The sequence below is a fragment of the Solanum lycopersicum genome, chromosome 1, assembly GCF_036512215.1.
Source record: "Solanum lycopersicum chromosome 1, SLM_r2.1".
Lineage (NCBI taxonomy): Eukaryota > Viridiplantae > Streptophyta > Magnoliopsida > Solanales > Solanaceae > Solanum > Solanum lycopersicum.
This window is the reverse complement of record NC_090800.1, coordinates 84815280-84833183: the sequence shown is the minus strand read 5'-3', so window position 1 is coordinate 84833183 and position 17904 is coordinate 84815280. Positions and strand designations below refer to the sequence as shown.

Sequence of the window (17904 nt, the reverse complement as noted above, 5' to 3'; positions counted from 1 at the left end):
ACTTATGTTGTATAAAGCTAGAGAAAATTGTATTTCACTGCAATTGTATAATTCGTTGGCCTTTTTCTCTACGATATTTGAAGTAAAATGTTTGTAAATTGTATAATTAAGTGTATAACACGAAGATATATATTTTTACATGTGTATATACAATTTTCTCTCGCTTTATACAAAACAAAAACAGAATTTATACACTTCTGTGTATAAAGCGAGAGAGGCGAGCGAGAATGGAGAGTGGCGAGCGAGATTTTTGGGAGAGAGACGTCTGACAAACATTAGCTAACGTTTGCTGTGGAGCACAATTAAATCAAACCCTAGCTACTCCATTTATTTTAGGTTATTAGTTTGTTATTATATACAATTTCCCATTTCTTTTATGTAGTACATTTTCATTTGCATTTTCCTTTTTCTCAGTTTTCTTGTTTTTTGGAAAGGACAGATTTAATAGTGGCTATTTTTCAATTGGGCTAAAATGAAAGACCAATATCTTAGGCCCAAGAAGAACTGTTGTCAAACTCATAACATAATTAAGATCTGCGAGAAGCCCAATATAGTAATCACAAGTACAAAAAATAAAGGAAAACTAGATTTTGTCTTTTATAAAAAAGAAGAAGTAAATATTCACATTGCTTACAAAAAGTGTATTCAGTATTTGGGGTGAAATTATAAGTAAACTGATATATATAATGTGTATATATTATTGTATGAAAGGAAATAATGAAGTGTATATATGAAAAGCCTATTGACAAAAAAAAATCCAATACATATATATTGTATATATAGTGTTCTAAAGTAAAAATTTTAAAATATTTTGACTTTTAAATATCAATTGAAATTTTATAATCAGTTCCATCATCCATATAACTGTAGTTTGAAATATTTGTGCATGCCAATTAATGATGTGAAATTTCCAAGAATTTATATCAAAAAGTAGTGCATTTAAAATTAGTTGAACAATGACACCAACGAATCAATACTTTACTTTGGTGTTTTTTTTTAAAAAAAAAAGAAAATTTTAGTTGCATAAGTATGTGTGTGTTAATTGATTATCAAACTTTATGTCATTTTCAAGGTGGTCTTTTAATGATATTTTTGCACGCATCTCTGTGCTGAAAATGATAGCAACCAAATCTCCAAGGGCCACAAAGCAAAACATCTAAATTTAATTTACTAATTGTAATTAGCCTAATATTACCACTAGAAAAAAGCTAATTAGTCACACTTTGGTTGCCGTTTGTTGTTATTTAGAAGACACAATAAACAAGAACATGATGTCCAATAAAAAAATTATTGACGATGAAAATTCTTATATAAAATGACATAACAAAAGACAGATTTAGTTAAGTATGAATTTTAAAATAGACTACGTGAACAAAATTGTTAAGGGACATAGGATTAGATTAATTCTGATCCTATAAACCTGTATTCAGTATTTAAATTCAAATATTATTACGTAAACAAAGTTTTAGTTAGGTTTGAAATACACTAAACATATTAACATATAATATTCTTTAGCTTGATGTAGTAGAAAACCTTTTTGAGCAATACACACTCTACCAGCCTTGACACATTTAATATTCCTACTCTAAAATCTGAAAAATAAAAATAAAAATACTAGACCACATATGTATTCTTTTAAAAAAAATAAAAATAGAATTGAATGCGTATGTGACAAGGTGAATGTGTTGTTTCTCTCTGTCAGAAACTAGTGTCTTATTTTTTTAAAAAACAAGGAGTTCGAGTCTGATTGACTCAGATTAAAAGCTGATCAAATTGACTTAAAAGTTGGTTTTTGATTTATTTAGTTGTTTGGCAATACTCAAAATAACTTATTTTAAGTTTAAAAAAATTTATTTTAAGTCAAAAGTTAAAAGCTGGAATAGAGGTGCTTTTTTTTTTTTAGCTTATAAGCTGTTTTAAGTTGATCACATTTTTTTTTTTGCCCTTAATATTTTTATACAATCTCCAAATTACCCACATAACCCTAACATCTCTTTCTTCCATTTTTCCCTTTTCACGTTTGACATAGCAATTTCAGCACTTTTATCCAAACGCATAACTACTTATTTTAAAAATAAGTTTCAGCACTTTCAAAAGTATTTTTTTTAAAGCTGCTTATATTAAGTCCATCCAAACGGGCCCTTACTCTTTCCGTTCACATAAAATATGTCATTTTTATTAGGAAGAATATTTTTATTCAGCAAATTTGATGATAATTTGATCAGAATGGTAAAAAATTTACACCAAAATAGTTTCTTTTTGACCTTTTTACCCCTTTTAACTTAAAAATTAAATATATTCTTGGAGACTCTAAATTCTTCCATTATGTTTCGAATATATTGGAAACAAGTAATTACGTTAATTATTGATGATTTCACAAAAATAATGCAATTAATTTTCCTAAATATTTATTTGTGTTCATTAATCAAAATAAATTAATTCATGTTCATTCATTAAATTGACTTCAAGAAAATACAAAATAAGGGTAACAATAATAAATTTACTTAGTTTGTTAAGAGAAATGAAATCTAAAAATACTGACATGTATATAAATAAGAACGAAGAAAATATTTATCAATTATCTTATAATCAATTACTTATATAATATTAAATTCGTACGTATATATAAAAAGAACAAAAGAATCGACCAATCTTATTTTACTCTGACATAAATCTAAACTCTAGGATGAAATATTCCGATTGATCTTCTAAAAATTCATTTTATCATAAATGTTTTAATTACAACATATTTGAAGGAGCATATATGTGCCAAAAGAAGAAAGTAAAAAATGTCTGGTTTGTATTTGTATGACCCAAAAATCATATAAGCCACAACCTGTCAGTGTTTGTAGATTTCATTACTATAAGCTTGCTTGTCCACAAAACTGAATATATGTTAAATACACGTCAGATCATGTACTTGTGACCATACAGTACGTGTTTTATTTTTTATTTTTTTTCTTGTTTTATCTTTTTTTTTTTTTTTTAGAATAGAAATTAAAATATATAGTTTTATTAATAGATTAACGTTACCATTCATTTTTCTACTCTTCAACTTGGACGCAACAGATTGCTTGAAATTGTATAATAGTAGGTGTTCAATTTAAAAGCAAGCAACTATTTTAAATTTTGATATATGTATTTATTATAAATTATAATCAATAAATGCAAGCCAAATTGAGAAATTAATGGTAGTCAAAGTTATGAGCCGCATTTAAATTTTGATTTTTTTTTTTTAGTTTATATTTACTAACTGTTAAGTAGAGTTGTTTAAATGCTTCTATTTTTAAAGATATTATTTTATTAGAGAAGAAATTTGAAAATTAAACATGAAAAATTATAAAATAATCTTCTCATTACCAAATACACCCAAAAAAGATGACGATGCAATAAGCTAGAAACTGACCTTGCTTCTCTTCAACCGCCACCTACCACTTTCAGTATCTACCAAAATTTGTATAAACTATTTATCTTCAAAATCATGAGAATTCGTTTGTATTTACAAAAATATAAGTTTTTCACCAATTTTTTTAATATTTAAAAGGAAAAATTGTATATAATAGCAAACTAATAACCTAAAATAAATGGAGTAGTTAAGGTTTGATTTAATTGTGCTTCATAGCAAACATTAGCCAAAGTTTGTCAAGTGCCAAAAATCTCACTCGCCACTCTCCCTCTGCTCGCCTCTCTCGCTTTATACACAGAAGTGTATAAATTTTGTTTTTGTTTTGTATAAAGCGAGAGAAAATTGTATATACACATGCAAAAACATATATCTTCGTGTTATACATTTAATTATACAATTTACAAACACTTTTCTTCAATTCAATTGTAGACAAATGCAAATTTTATACAAATATTGCAGAGAAAAAGACCAACGAATAATACAATTGCAGTGAAATACAATTTTCTCTAGCTTTATACGACAGAAGTGTATATATTGTATTTCTGTTTTGTTTATAAAGCGAGAGAAAAACATATATCTTCTTGCTATACACTTATAATTATGCAATATACATACATTTTAATTCGATTCAATTGTATGCAAAGCAAATTTTAAAAAGATATTGCAGCGAATTATACAACTGTGCATTATACAATTGCAGTGAAATAGGATAGCGCATTATACAATTACAGCGTAATAGGCTAGTAAATTATACAATTTAGGCCAGCGAATTATATAATTGTATATGTATAGTGAATTATACAGTTTTATGATTGCTATGGAGCGCAATTATGCAAACTTTGTTATAACATACAAATATGAATTTTTTGTTTGCTATATGTGAAAGTTGCCCTATTTAAAATATTGAGAAAACAAACAATTATAATTATTCATTTTTAGATTGAAAGATACTTAACATTTTTATTAAAAACCTATTTTTCATGAATCGATCCGTTGCTATTTCAAATTTTGTATTAATTAGATTTTAAATAATAAATCAAAACTATTAAGATTTTTCGAAAAATGATGAAGTCATGGTCAGCATAAACTAAAAACTCGCCGTGAATCCCATGTTTGCTTCCGCATCTCATTTAAGATATTCTCATCCGGGTGTCGTGACGTAAACTTATTTTCTCGCTCTGTTATTTTGTCGGCTATATACTTAGCTTTAATTCTCTTTGCCTCCCCATTCTTCTTACTAATGCTATATTCACCCACAATATTTTTTCCTTTATGAAATCAGTGTATTTATATGTGTAAATATGTTGACATGATGTTTGAAACACCCCCAACAGTTCTTGTATTATATCGACAAAATTTTAAGGAAAAAAATTATTTTTGAGCTATTTAGAATTTAAAATTGTTTTAACTAGGGCAACTTTCACATATAGCAAACAAAAAATTTATATTTGTATGCTATAACAAACTTTGCATAATTGCGCTCCATAGCAAACATAAAATTGTATAATTTGCTATACATATACAATTATATAATTCGCTGGTCTATTTCGCTGCAATTGTATAATTTGTTTTGCATACAGTTGAATCGAATTAAAATGTATGTATATTGCATAATTATAAGTGTATAGCAAGAAGATATATGTTTTTCTCGCTTTATACAAAAACAGAAACACAATATATACACTTCTGTTGTATAAAGCTAGAGAAAATTGTATTTCACTGCAATTGTATAATTCGTTGGCCTTTTTCTCTGGAATATTTGAAGTAAAATGTTTGTAAATTATATAATTAAGTGTATAACACGAAGATTAACATTTTTGCATGTGTATATACAATTTTCTCTCGTTTTATACAAAACAGAAACAGAATTTATACACTTCTGTGTATAAAGCGAGAGAGGCGAGCGAGATTTTTGGGAGAGAGACGCTGGCAAATTTTAGTTAATGTTTGCTATGAAGCACAATTAAATCAAACCCTAGCTATTCCATTTAATTTAGGTTATTAGTTTGCTATTATATATAATTTTTTTCTTTTAACTACCAATAACAATTTCTTATACTATCTAATATGGACTATGGTTATTAAAATATGTTTTCCTTTTCCCCTTAGAGAAACAAATAAACGTAGAATTAATATTTCTTTAGGTGTAGAAGTGTCATTTATATTTTCTCTCGACCCTTTTTCTTTTGGGTAATCGGTAAATATAGATTAAATGTATACAAATACATTTCTATATATATTAAAAATTTACCCACATCGAATGTTTATATCAAATTAAATAAATTTTTATTATTACGTAATTTAATAAAATAAAACACATGTTAATTTATTGATATGTTCTATGCCCAACAATAATTTTTATACTAAAATTAGTTATCTCCGTAATTAACATATTTCTCAAAGCATTAAATTTAATAAAGTCAAAAGATAATATTATATATGTTATCCTTATTATCTATTGGAGAAATGGAACAATATTTGTAACCAATTGATTATTTGAGCATATTTAATGTAGTTTGAAGTTTGACAACCTATCAATGCTACTTTTATCCCTTTGATGTCTTCTCCTTTAAGTGAAAGCATGACTGTAATTATTGGAATATTAAGATGATACACCACAATAATAATAAAAAATACTCAAATTAAATTGCTCCAAAATTATATTGGTAAAAGTAAATATTCAATTGTATTTATGGAGTTTGTAATTGAAGTCGGGGGGCTGAATAGAGAAATTCTCTTCCCACGTAGCGCTAAGAAGCAAGTTCCGACAGCCTATAATGAAATAGCACAAAACAAAAAAGGACGAAAAGTTAGTAATAAAGAATATGTGCTCCTCGCTCCCGCTATGATTCGATACGATATGGTTTGATTGGTCCAGCCTTTAGAAACTAACTATCTTCGAGTGAGTCTACTATAGTTTATAGTAACAAATAATGCATATTATATATACTTACTTTTTCTATAATAAGTACATTGAAATCTTTGTTATTTGCTTTCCAGTGATATGTGGACATGGTAAAAGTATACATTTTATTCCATATAACACATGTCTCCGTTTCATCACATTGCTTTATATGTATAATCTATTGATTGAAATTCTACTATAATTGAGATTAATGCAAATCAAAATGTTTCAAAATTACTAGGAGTATATATCCTTTATTTTTCGCCATTCTAACTTGTACAAATTATTTTACATCTCTTATATGTATTTTTTATTTTACTTTTATAAAATAAACTTAATATTAGCCAATTGACCCTCCCATCATATATGTTGGGCTGAATTAATTTAAATTTACTTCTTTATATCATGTGATATTATTTATTTTGAATTTAGTCTACACGATTTTCTCCACAAGGCATCACACTATTAAGATTACTTACACCTTATAGGTAGCTTCTCAATCTTTTCTACTAATTGATCCGTCCAACAAGTGTAAAAGTAACCATTTATTAATATTTAATAAAGTAAACAAATATTATTTTGACATCCTGAAATAATATAGTGGACAACTATTAAGATTACTTACACCTTATAGGTAACTTCTCAATCTTTTCTACTAATTGATCCGTCCAACAATAGTTGTCCACTATATTATTTCAGGATGTCAAAATAATATTTGTTTACTTTATTAAATATTAATAAATGGTTACTTTTACAGTTAGTTCATAATTTACCTTAATCATTAATTAAGATCATTCCTCTATTACATTTTTCAAAACATAGTATTTATTATATTCAAAAGATGATAAAGAAAAAATTAAGAAATGTGCAAAGCCAATAATGAACAATAATTGTTGAATTGAGGGAGTACTACTGAACTTTTATTCACATACCAACATTCTTTCCCTCAAAGTAAATTCCACATTTACAACAATCCATGGATCAATTTTTGAGATTTACGGTGTGTCACTGTGCCCCATATCATTTGATATTTAAATTGAGCTCTCATTTCATTTATGGTATCCGTATCTACAAAATTATAACTTTTATAGCAAACGAAGCCTGCAACTAGCTCCTAATTACGTACGTATCTCCACACTCATAATCGTAAGAAAGTCAAGCGTTGCTCCCATTATTCTACCATATGAACTTTATTTATCCCGCTTTGCTAAGCTAAATCAACCAAAAAAACACTGTTAACATGATGTGATATTATCTATCTTGCGCCTAGTCTACACTAGTTTTTCCTTAAAGACTTCACATCATTAGATACATATTTTGTATAACATTTCAATCTTTTCAGCTACTACGGTAATCTTTTGTTTGCACACAAGAGTTCTATTATATTTCAAAATAGCGAAGTAGTTGTTTCCCAATTGGAGTTTTTTCACTCACCACAAAAGTTCGTGGGATGCAAGTAACACTTTACAAAAGTCGTTGGTCATTTGCAAAAATAAGCAAAAATTGGATTGGCTTACACCGCAGTTAACAATGAAGAGAGAGAGAGATAGAACAGAAACAGTAGATGTAGAAAATACAATGAAAAATTAAAAAGGGTAGAGAGAGAGAGGAAAGGGAACCGTCTCAGAGTCAAACCAAAACACAACATCAATATCAAAAAGTTTTCGCCGATGTTATCTCCTCCTCTTTTCCGGTGAAGTGTTTCCGATATTCATGCTTCATCTGATCGTCAAATTACGTAAGCGCTCGGCGGCAGTGTCGGAGGTGGAAGCTTGTGGTGGCCGCGCCGAAGTAAGCGGTGGAGTACTGAAGGAAGTTGTTGAAGTGCATATTGATCCTTTTTTCCGGTCGTTACTTGCTGGTTACCGGTGAGATTCTAGAAACTTCGTATTTAATTATATTATTATGAAGAAAAGCCAAAACAGCAGCAATAGCAACAGTAATAACAAAAGTAAGGTGAAGAATGGGACCAGTACCCATGGATTTCTCCCTAATTCTCTCAAGTTCATCTCATCTTGCATCAAGACGGTTTCGTCCAATGTCCGGACCGCTGGTGCCTCTGTCGCCGGTTCCTCCTCCGACGATCACCGCAAAGACCAGGTCTGGTTTGGGTTTTTGTTCCTTTTTATGCTTTCGAATGTTGATCATTTCATTCTTATAGATGATGGTTGTTAGTTTGTTGATTCTTAGCATGACGCAACTTGATTTGTTGGCTGTCAGAAAGGTTTTGATAGTTAGGATTTGCTTGGTGTATTGAGTACAATGAGATTCGCCAGTAGGTTGAACTTGGTTCTTTTTATAGAGCGTGTTTTAGGATGAGGATTCAAAATTATTATCCTCACTGTGTATTTTCTTTATTTATCAACTGATTTGAGATTTGAATATAGCATTGTGTGAAACGGAGCTGGCTTGGGAACTACATTTATTGTTGAGATCATTTACTCCGAGAGCTCAGGAATATTTTGGACAATATTATATAGCTAGAAATGTGTATATATATTTGTGAAAAAAGACAGATGGATGTTGCACTCGAACTCCTACCACCAAGGTTATGTGGCGTCACAGTCTAAGGACAGGAGCTTAAATAGGCTTTGGTACTGCATGTTTTGGTGTTCTACTCTTTTAATTTTATCTGATTGAAGAGTGTGTTACATTACTAGGGGGAAGTAAGATTTAAAGAGGTTATGAACGCAATTAGATGTTCAGTTTTCTATTTCTTATTCTTCATTTGGACTTGGACTTGATATATGCTATCTAAGTTGGCAGGGAGATAATTCAACCCAAAGAGTATATAGATTTCAGTTGTTTCTATTGTCAAATCATTATGGCTGTTTTATTTATTTTTTGACTAGACAGGGCAGTGCATAATATTTTGATTATGGAGAAGGTCCTGTAGGCATCTTGTGTTTCAGTTTAAGCTTCTTCCTTATGCTCAACGTTATGGGGCATGCAAATCCTGGAGGTTTTTTTTTTTTTTTTTTTAAAAACTGGAAGTGTGGTTTGAGAACCATCCTCACATTTTTATAGACCTGTTTATAACTCAATCCCTTTTAGAAATGACATTTCATTTATGGTCGATCCAATGCTTTCTTTATCCTGCTTCATTCCTGGAAAGGAAATGCAACAAATATAGGCATGATTCTGAGTTATAAACTTGTAATTCCTTACCAGGAAATGTTATCGCCATTTAATAAAATGTTATTCAAATTCTTGATGGAATATATGCCGATGTGATTACTAATTTCTCATGAGGGTAAATGATGTGTAACTATCACCAGTATGCCCCTCAAATGATTTCCTAGAGGACAATGTGCGATTAACCTATTGCAGTCTGGAACTGTGAAATGCAAATAAAATTTTGGGCTCATATTTCAAACTACAAATGGTATATAAGCCATTATATCAAAAGAAAACCATTTGCATCTTTATTGAATGACATCTTTTTACTGCATCTGGTTTCAAATAAAATGGTGGCAAAATGGCAATTCAGTTTTTTCTTTTTTGAAAAAAGAAAGATAGTAATATAACATATTTTACATAACATAATACATAGATTTTATAGGTTTTCTGTAAGTATCTCTTATTTATAAACTTTTTGGAGGTGGCCAGCATAGCCTTGATGCTGAAGGAATACAATTTATCAATTTCAAAAGAAATATAACGTATTTTACTAGGTTAGGATATCTCTTCGCCGTAGGATGCTTATGCTTCATTTTAGTTGATTTTTTGTAGTAGGCGGAGTGTGGTGGAGTTTAATAGGATGAACATTGGAATTTTAGTTCTCCCGTAACTACTTTTTGTGTAAATTTCCAAGGAATTAGCCATATTAATGATCTGATTTTTTTATTAAAAAACTATGTAACAGATAGTAAATTAATCTATATGCAGTTAGGTTCTATATAAACAGTTGTGTCTTGCTTTGGGCTTTGTAAGTTGAAGCTGTTCATGGTCTTCTCCTTCTGGACATTTAAATCTGTGGTACTGTTTATGTGTTCAAACAAGATCTTCTTCTTGAAGCTCCTCGTCTCAGCTTCCATCGCCTTTTTTTTTTTGGTAAGGAAGACCACCTCAGCTATTCCACATATAGGAGAGATATTGGTACCCTAGAATGGAAAATGTTACCATTACTATTTATCGTTGGTTCTCATCAGCCAAGGAATTTCGCGATGGGTATGTTAGCTTGATAAGTATCAGTGTGTACCATTTCTCTTAGCTTATTTACTTCCTTGAGAAATTTTTCTCCTCTGGGTTACCTTCCCTCACTGTCTTAAATATCTGTTCAACAGAAAGAAAAAAAGGCGAAAAAAAATAGAAGAAAGGTATGCAGCAGGAATTCGGATAAGGTTTATTGTTGACTGCTAAGTTTGTTGGCGAAGTGCTTTGGTTCTGGACAATTTTTAGATACTCAAGTGAACTTAAATATTCTAACAGTGTTCTGATATGGAATACTGTAGTCTTTTCTTTATTACAGCATTACAACTTCTCTAGTTTGTCGATATAAGCTGTACATGACCCGGTTGTTTATTCTTTTTGTCAACAGGTTTTATGGGCTTGCTTTGACAGACTAGAGCTTGGTTTGTCTTCATTCAAACGAGTGCTCCTTATTGGTTACTCAGATGGATTTCAAGTTCTTGATGTTGAAGATGCTTCAAATGTTTGTGAACTAGTTTCGAGGCGGGATGATCCAGTAACTTTTCTACAGATGCAGCCCATCCCTGCAAAATCTGGTGGTAATGAAGGATACAAGAAATCACATCCACTGCTCTTGGTTGTGGCATGTGATGACACCAAAGATTCTGTTCCAGCTCAAACTGGGAGGGATGGTTTCGTTGAGTCTCAGGCAGGAAGCATCACACACTCACCTACAGTTGTGCGTTTTTACTCCTTAAGGTCTCACAACTATGTGCATGTTTTGCGATTCCGATCTACTGTGTATATGGTTAGATGCAGTCCAAAGGTAGTAGCTGTTGGTCTTGCAGCTCAGGTAAACATCTTGTAATTTTTATAGTGATGGATTATGCCGTTGTCCATAAATCTGAACATTACACTGAAACTTCATGCTCCCTTGTATGTTTTTGATGTGTTGGCAGATCTACTGTTTTGATGCTCTTACCTTGGAGAACAAGTTTAGCGTCCTCACATATCCTGTTCCTCAGTTGGGTGGGCAAGGTGTGACTGGGGTCAACATTGGTTATGGTCCCATGGCTGTAGGACCGAGATGGTTAGCATATGCTTCAAATAATCCACTGTTGTCAAACACCGGGCGCTTGAGTCCCCAAAGTCTTAGTCCTTCTCCAGGTGTTAGCCCTTCTACATCACCCGGTAATGGAAATCTCGTAGCTAGGTATGCCATGGAGTCCAGCAAACATTTAGCTGCTGGGTTGATCAATCTTGGAGACATGGGCTACAAAACTTTGTCCAAATACTGTCATGAACTTCTTCCTGATGGGAGTAATTCGCCTGTGTCAACGAGTGCTAGCTGGAAAGTTGGGAGGGTTCCAGCACATTCAACTGAAACAGATGCTGCGGGCATGGTATATTCTATTTAAAGCTTGTTTGTATTATTAATATGCTTATGAAAATGAAAAATAACTTTATTGTGCAGTTCTGTTGAAATTGTAACCAAGGTTAATAAGGAAAGGAAAGGAAGGGTTCCGTGTCGATTTTTCTGCTGATTTTTACATTTTTGATGGCCGAATCCCAAAAAAGATTAAAGTGTGGTATAGTTGAGCACAAGATATCTGCAATTTTTATTTGTTGGTTCTGTTTTACACTGTGTGAATTCATTTTTTGCTGGGGCTTCAAATGTTCCAAGTTCAGCTGATGCCAGGGCATAAATATGTGCTGTAGTTGAGATCTTGAACCTGAGGGATTCTATCTGTAAATTCAATAAACCGAAAGAAGCATCAATAGTTTGTACGTTGTCCTTTCTTAACCCCCCCAAGCTTTATGTAGAAGTTGTACCAGAGATATGATGTTAGTGCACTTCCTTATTGGTGAATAAAGTCTTTAAGTTGTGAAGGTAGTGGGGCCAATTCATTGTATTCGAGTTCTAGAGCTGTAAACAACGGACTTGTTGGTTATAACATTTTAGTTTTTGGACTGTTCAAATTAAGCTCTATACTCCTAAGAAGCATATACTACCTGTTATCAGATGACAACCAAAAGCAAGACAATTCTCTCTCTGTCTCTCTCTCTCTGAACAAGAGTAATTTGTTCTACATATGTTCCCTACTAAGATCTAAGAAACTCTTTTTAGCTCCTAATTGATTTTTTGGTGAGGTGAATATTATTAACAGTTGGGGTAAAACCTATACAAGCCGTATAACAAAAAGAAGAGGATCTACAACAAATTATCGTTCTCAAGAAAAGAAACCCAATCTGATGTATAAATGGGGGGAAGGGTGGACCTCATAGGCACTCCAAAAAGGAACTAGGAACAAAAGACTACTTCATGATTTTACTAAATCTTGTTCAACTGCTTCAAATGCCCTATTATTTATCTCTCTACTTTAGCTCCTAAATTGGTAATTGTGCTAGGTGTAATCTTGAGCAAGAGAGTAACTGCATAAACTTTGTTTAAAGTATGGTGGTGATGAGATCTGTTTTTCTTCCAATTTTTTTACTGCAGGTTGTTATTAAAGATTTTGTTTCTCGAGCAGTTATATCACAATTCAGGGCACACACCAGTCCTATATCTGCTCTGTGTTTTGATCCTAGTGGCACTCTTCTTGTTACTGCCTCTACTCGTGGGAATAATATAAACCTATTTCGAATTGTACCTTCTTGCTCAAATGGAGCAGGAAGTCAAAACAGCGACTGGAAAGCTTCACATGTCCACCTCTACAAGCTTCATCGGGGTGTAACTCCAGCTGTGCGTATCCGTTATATTTTTCTTCTCAAGTACAACGTTGAGGTTTCAGTCCTATAATTACTCTCATTAAATTTTTCTCTAAATTCTGAATTTGATAGGTGATACAAGACATTTGTTTTAGTCACTACAGTCAGTGGGTAGCTATTATTTCATCCAGGGGAACTTGCCATCTTTTTGTACTATCCCCTTTTGGCGGTGAGGCTGGTCTTCAACTACAAAATTCTTATGTTGATGGACCTATCCTTCAACCTATTCTTTCAGGACCATGGTGGTCTACATCATCTTTCCTAGTCAATCAGCAGTCTTTTGTGGCAGCGCCTGCACCTATCACACTCTCTGTGGTCAACAGGATAAAGAATGTGAATTCAGGTTGGCTAAATACAGTGAGCAATGCTGCATCTTCTGCAGCAGGAAAGGTTTCTGTGCCTTCTGGTGTTCTTGCTGCTGATTTTCACAGTTCCGTACGCCGGGAACAACCTGCACCCAAAAGCTTAAATGCTTTGGAGCATCTTTTAGCTTATACTCCATCTGGTCACTTAATTCAATATGAATTGATGCCCTCATTTGGTGGAGAGAAGGGTGACTCTTATCTGAGAACAGAGACTGTTTCAGTAGTTCAAATGCAAGAGGAGGACACTGGGGTGAAAGTTGACCCCATTCAATGGTGGGATGTATGTCGAAGAGCTGATTGGCCTGAAAGAGAGGAATGTATTCATGGCATTACTCTAGGTGGCCGTGAACCTACAGACATAGTCATGGAAGATTCTCTTTCTGAAGATGATGATAAAGGAGAAAAGGATTTGGCTAAACTATGTGATCGGTCTCATTGGTACCTTTCCAATGCTGAGGTGCAGTTGAAGTCTGGGAGGATACCTATTTGGCAAAAGTCCAAGGTTGTTATCGTCTCTTGTGGAAATTGTGTCTGTTCCTCTATACTTCTGAATATGTACTGATGTCATTTGTATCTGTTCTAGATATACTTCTGTACCATGAGTCTTTCTGGATATGAAGAGCAGGATATCTCTAGAAGTTCTGCTGCTGGTGAGATTGAGATTGAGAAGATTCCTGTCAATGAGGTCGAAGTAAGGCGTAAAGACCTGCTGCCTGTGTTTGACCATTTCCACAGGATTCCATCAAAGTGGTCAGAGGATAGGTAATGCAGCAGCTATTCTGGGTCCTTCATTTCGTAGCACTTGCACTTTAATATTGCTAAGTTTTTTTCTGATCCTGACCTAATGATATAGGTGTCTGAAAGTTGGGTTTTACCTCGCATTATCTGCTTGATCCAGCGTTGAGGCCTACTGCTTTAGGATTGTGTAATATTGTATTCCGTTTTATGGGATTCTATGAGTTCTTTGCAACTGTAATTCCCCCCTTTGCATTTCTGTCTTTCCAATCAGTGCATACAAGTTGGATTTATTTCCACCATCTTGCAACTAGTCTGCTAATGTGTATAAGAATGTTCTTTTCTTTATCCCTTAAGGTTCAGCCATGATTTATCCATGAAATAACTAATTCTATTTGGCTTTGTTTATAACCTGATTGCTGGCTGATTCATGAGTCCAATTCTAGTGATACCATTAATTGGGTGCAAGAAGTTTTATAATAGGGGGAATAAGTGGGTGACTTTTTTTGTAGCATGTGCTTTTGAAGAAATCTAGTGTCTATCTACTGGCATGCAGTTGGGGTTTGAATTCTGTTCATCCTCTGATTCATCACTGAGAGTTGTATAGGTATTGAAGTGATTTAAGTGACTCTACAGAAGTTGATGATGATTGTTTAGAGATAAGTCGCCATGTCTCTTGCATTATACAGATTACTTCTGTTTTTAGGACTCAATTCACACCTAACTTGGGGCTTCTAGTTGCCCTTGGTTTCTTTTTTGATTAGTTTAATTATGGAAGCTGTATGGGGCAGTTCAATACTTTCTCACGCTTGTGTAATACTGCACCATATTTTGAGAAAATTGAAGTTACAACCACTCTCTGTGTTATCGAAAAATTAAGCCTCTTTTTCAACTCTTATTTAAAAAATTGTGTCCAGACCTTTAAACAAAATAGAAGTTCAGAAGACTGTTATTGACATAGTTTGGTGGGAAATTTCTGAATGGCTGTCCATGTCCTTCCTCAATGGAGCCAACTGGTTCATATTGTTAGAGCGTGCATTCTGCTTTTCTTAGTCATGATTCTCAATTTAGCCTTTCTCATTTAATTGCAGTATGCAGAATATTTTTTTCTGAAAGTTCTGAAGAGAACTGTGATTTTACATAGATCAGTAATGTGGGTCTCTTCTTCAGTGGTCTGAACAATAGTTTGCAGCTTGTGTAAACCCTAAAACTAGATGCAAATGATAGGTTTCTGGTATGCCTAAAACAATATGTCAGTGCAGCACATGCTTCCCAACATCAATGGACTTGCTCAACGATAAACATAGTAGATATATTAATTGTTGATGAAATCATCATAGACGAATATGTTATTCATTCATTTCATTGAGAATAAAAAGTTTGATGCATATATATTGTGATTTGTCACGGAACTTGAATCACACTTGTATTGATTTAGGAACTTGATTGACATGATTCTACTTCCTGTATTTCTCTTAATCTTTAGATTTTCAATTCATATGTTCATATGATTGTAATGTGTTCATATACTTTCTTGTAGCTCTTCTCACTTTCTCTGTCACAGATATTTTTCTTCATCTGCTCTTTCTTTGTGCCTTTTGGTGCGTCCCCACATTTGACAACTCTGTTTCACTCGTTTGTCATGGTTGTTGGAATCTGTACCTTCTGTGCAGTCTGATCATCACATGTTTTTTAATGTTATGTAACGTTCTGGACACATTTAGATTCTGATACGCAAATGATACAGGATTTTCTTAGGACCTCTTGACATATAGATCATTATATTTACTTCTATTGTTTTCTAAGAAGGACCTAAAGATCATTATTCTATCAAGTATTGCTCTTAATAGTGGGTACATCTTCATGCAGTCTATACTAGTGTTGTTCAGTTAAATAATATTTGTTTTTTTCCTTCCATTCTTCAGCTCTTCCATTGGTAAAGAGAAGTCAGGGGACGGCACAACTGGTATATCCAGGGCAGACTCTCTCTCTGAGAAAAGCTTTCCTTCTGGTTGGACCGTTCGACTTTTCTTTTAAGCATTAATAGTTGTTTTATGGTTGATTTTTTTTGCTTTGTCTAACATATATGCTTCCAGGTTCTTCACAAGTTGCCCGTATACATGAAGTTGGTATGGGGCCAATTTCGTATCCATGTATTGAACTCTCTATGGAAGAAAGTGATGGGTCGAGAAGTTCTAGTTATACTGCAGCCCCACAAGTGTGTAAAAACATGCCTGCTGGTCTGGAATCATCCCCAAATATCTTGTGCTCCGTTGAGGAAAGCTATGTGGTAAATAGTCCATCTCCTCCCAAAATTGAATCCTTCTCCACTGGAGGAACCAGTGCAAGGGAGGTTCAGTCCTCAAACAGTGTCATTACCAGTGAAGCTTCAAACTCAAGTTCCAATCGTTCCGACTTGAGTATGAACATAATTGACGAACAAACTGTCAATGAAGATATATGCGACCCTGTAGATTTTGGTCAATTTTTTCAAGAAGGCTACTGTAAGGCTTCAACTACCAATGAATTGCAGGAGGTAACTGAACTGGTTGCTGATATGGATAGCAGTAGTAGTCCTTGCAACAAAGAGAAAACTGATGATGATGGGGAAAGTGATGATATGCTGGGAGGTGTGTTTGACTTCTTCGAAGAAGGTGCGTGATTAAGTGGGTTTTGTCTTGTAGAGTTGCTTATTTTTTTGTCCCTCCATCCTTTTCCTTTTATTACGTAACATAGGCTTTTATGAATCCGTGGATTCCATGCAATGCCTTCTACTGTATAGGCCAAAAAAATTGTATAGCAGATTTAGTCTATTATAATAGAACAGATAGAACTTAGTATAAAGATGACCTTTTTTCAGTGGAACAGATTGACCTTAGGTAAGGAACTACGGTATTTTTCTTCTGTATGTAATGTAGTTACCTTTGGTTGTTGCAGGTTGATGCCCGACTCTGATTCCCGCGTCATACCAGCCTAATCTTATTTCGATGACATTTAGTATTGCTGGTAGTAGGATATTGGCCAATTCAGTGGAACATATCGTATATGCCATTGAATAGAGCTGAACATTTCAGAAGAAACCTACTGACTGATATGTGAAATATGACTTTAGTGTTTCCTTTTTGCCGGAGTGAAGATGCCTGGTTTCTTCTGTCTGATTCTCCTGTATATGGTGTATAGTAAAATTCATGGTGCAAATGATTGGTGTGGACATGACAGTCTATGCTGTGTAAAACTATTGTTCTTTTTTGAAAAAAAGAAAAAGAAAATAAAAAAAATCAAAATGAAAAGAAAATCATCATTTATTGTACAGTTTTTTTTTTTTTTTGTTTCAAATACCGTTTTTGATTGGAACACTATACTTTGTCGTTCGATGTTTATTTGTTATCAGGGTTATTTTGGCAAAGTTGGCAGTTGTGTAAACATGATGCCGAATGATAGGGAAATTACTTGATGTCGAATGGCTTGTGAAGTTGCTTATTATTGACCCAAAAAGTATGTTGAAAATTCTCATTTTTCAATCTATGGCATTTGGTAGTTATGCAATACTACTGGTAATTGTATGACGAAGTATACTGCTACTTCTCCCTTTT

General features: G+C 33.0%; 1 protein-coding gene across 1 annotated transcript; it reads left to right on the top strand.

Annotated features, from left to right (window-relative positions):
• The first annotated feature begins 7700 nt into the window (after positions 1–7700).
• On the top strand, positions 7701–17621 carry LOC101254240 (autophagy-related protein 18h-like). The gene is made up of 9 exons (XM_004230108.5): positions 7701–8411; positions 10852–11295; positions 11402–11845; positions 12943–13185; positions 13284–14078; positions 14160–14338; positions 16237–16322; positions 16408–16965; positions 17249–17621. The coding sequence occupies exons 1-9, from the start codon at positions 8217–8219 to the stop codon at positions 17251–17253; spliced, it is 2949 nt and encodes a 982-aa protein (XP_004230156.1). The 5' UTR covers positions 7701–8216; the 3' UTR covers positions 17254–17621.
• The last annotated feature ends 283 nt before the right edge of the window (positions 17622–17904 follow it).

What these genes read in the sequence shown, in the direction of transcription:
- LOC101254240 (XM_004230108.5), top strand. Translation starts at nt 8,217, where the DNA reads ATGAAGAAAAGCCAAAACAGCAGCAATAGCAACAGTAATAACAAAAGT. An exon ending in ATCGGGGTGTAACTCCAGCT is followed by an intron (nt 13,186 to 13,283) that starts GTGCGTATCCGT and finishes TGAATTTGATAG; the next exon opens with GTGATACAAGACATTTGTTT. An exon ending in TCAAAGTGGTCAGAGGATAG is followed by an intron (nt 14,339 to 16,236) that starts GTAATGCAGCAG and finishes TCCATTCTTCAG; the next exon opens with CTCTTCCATTGGTAAAGAGA.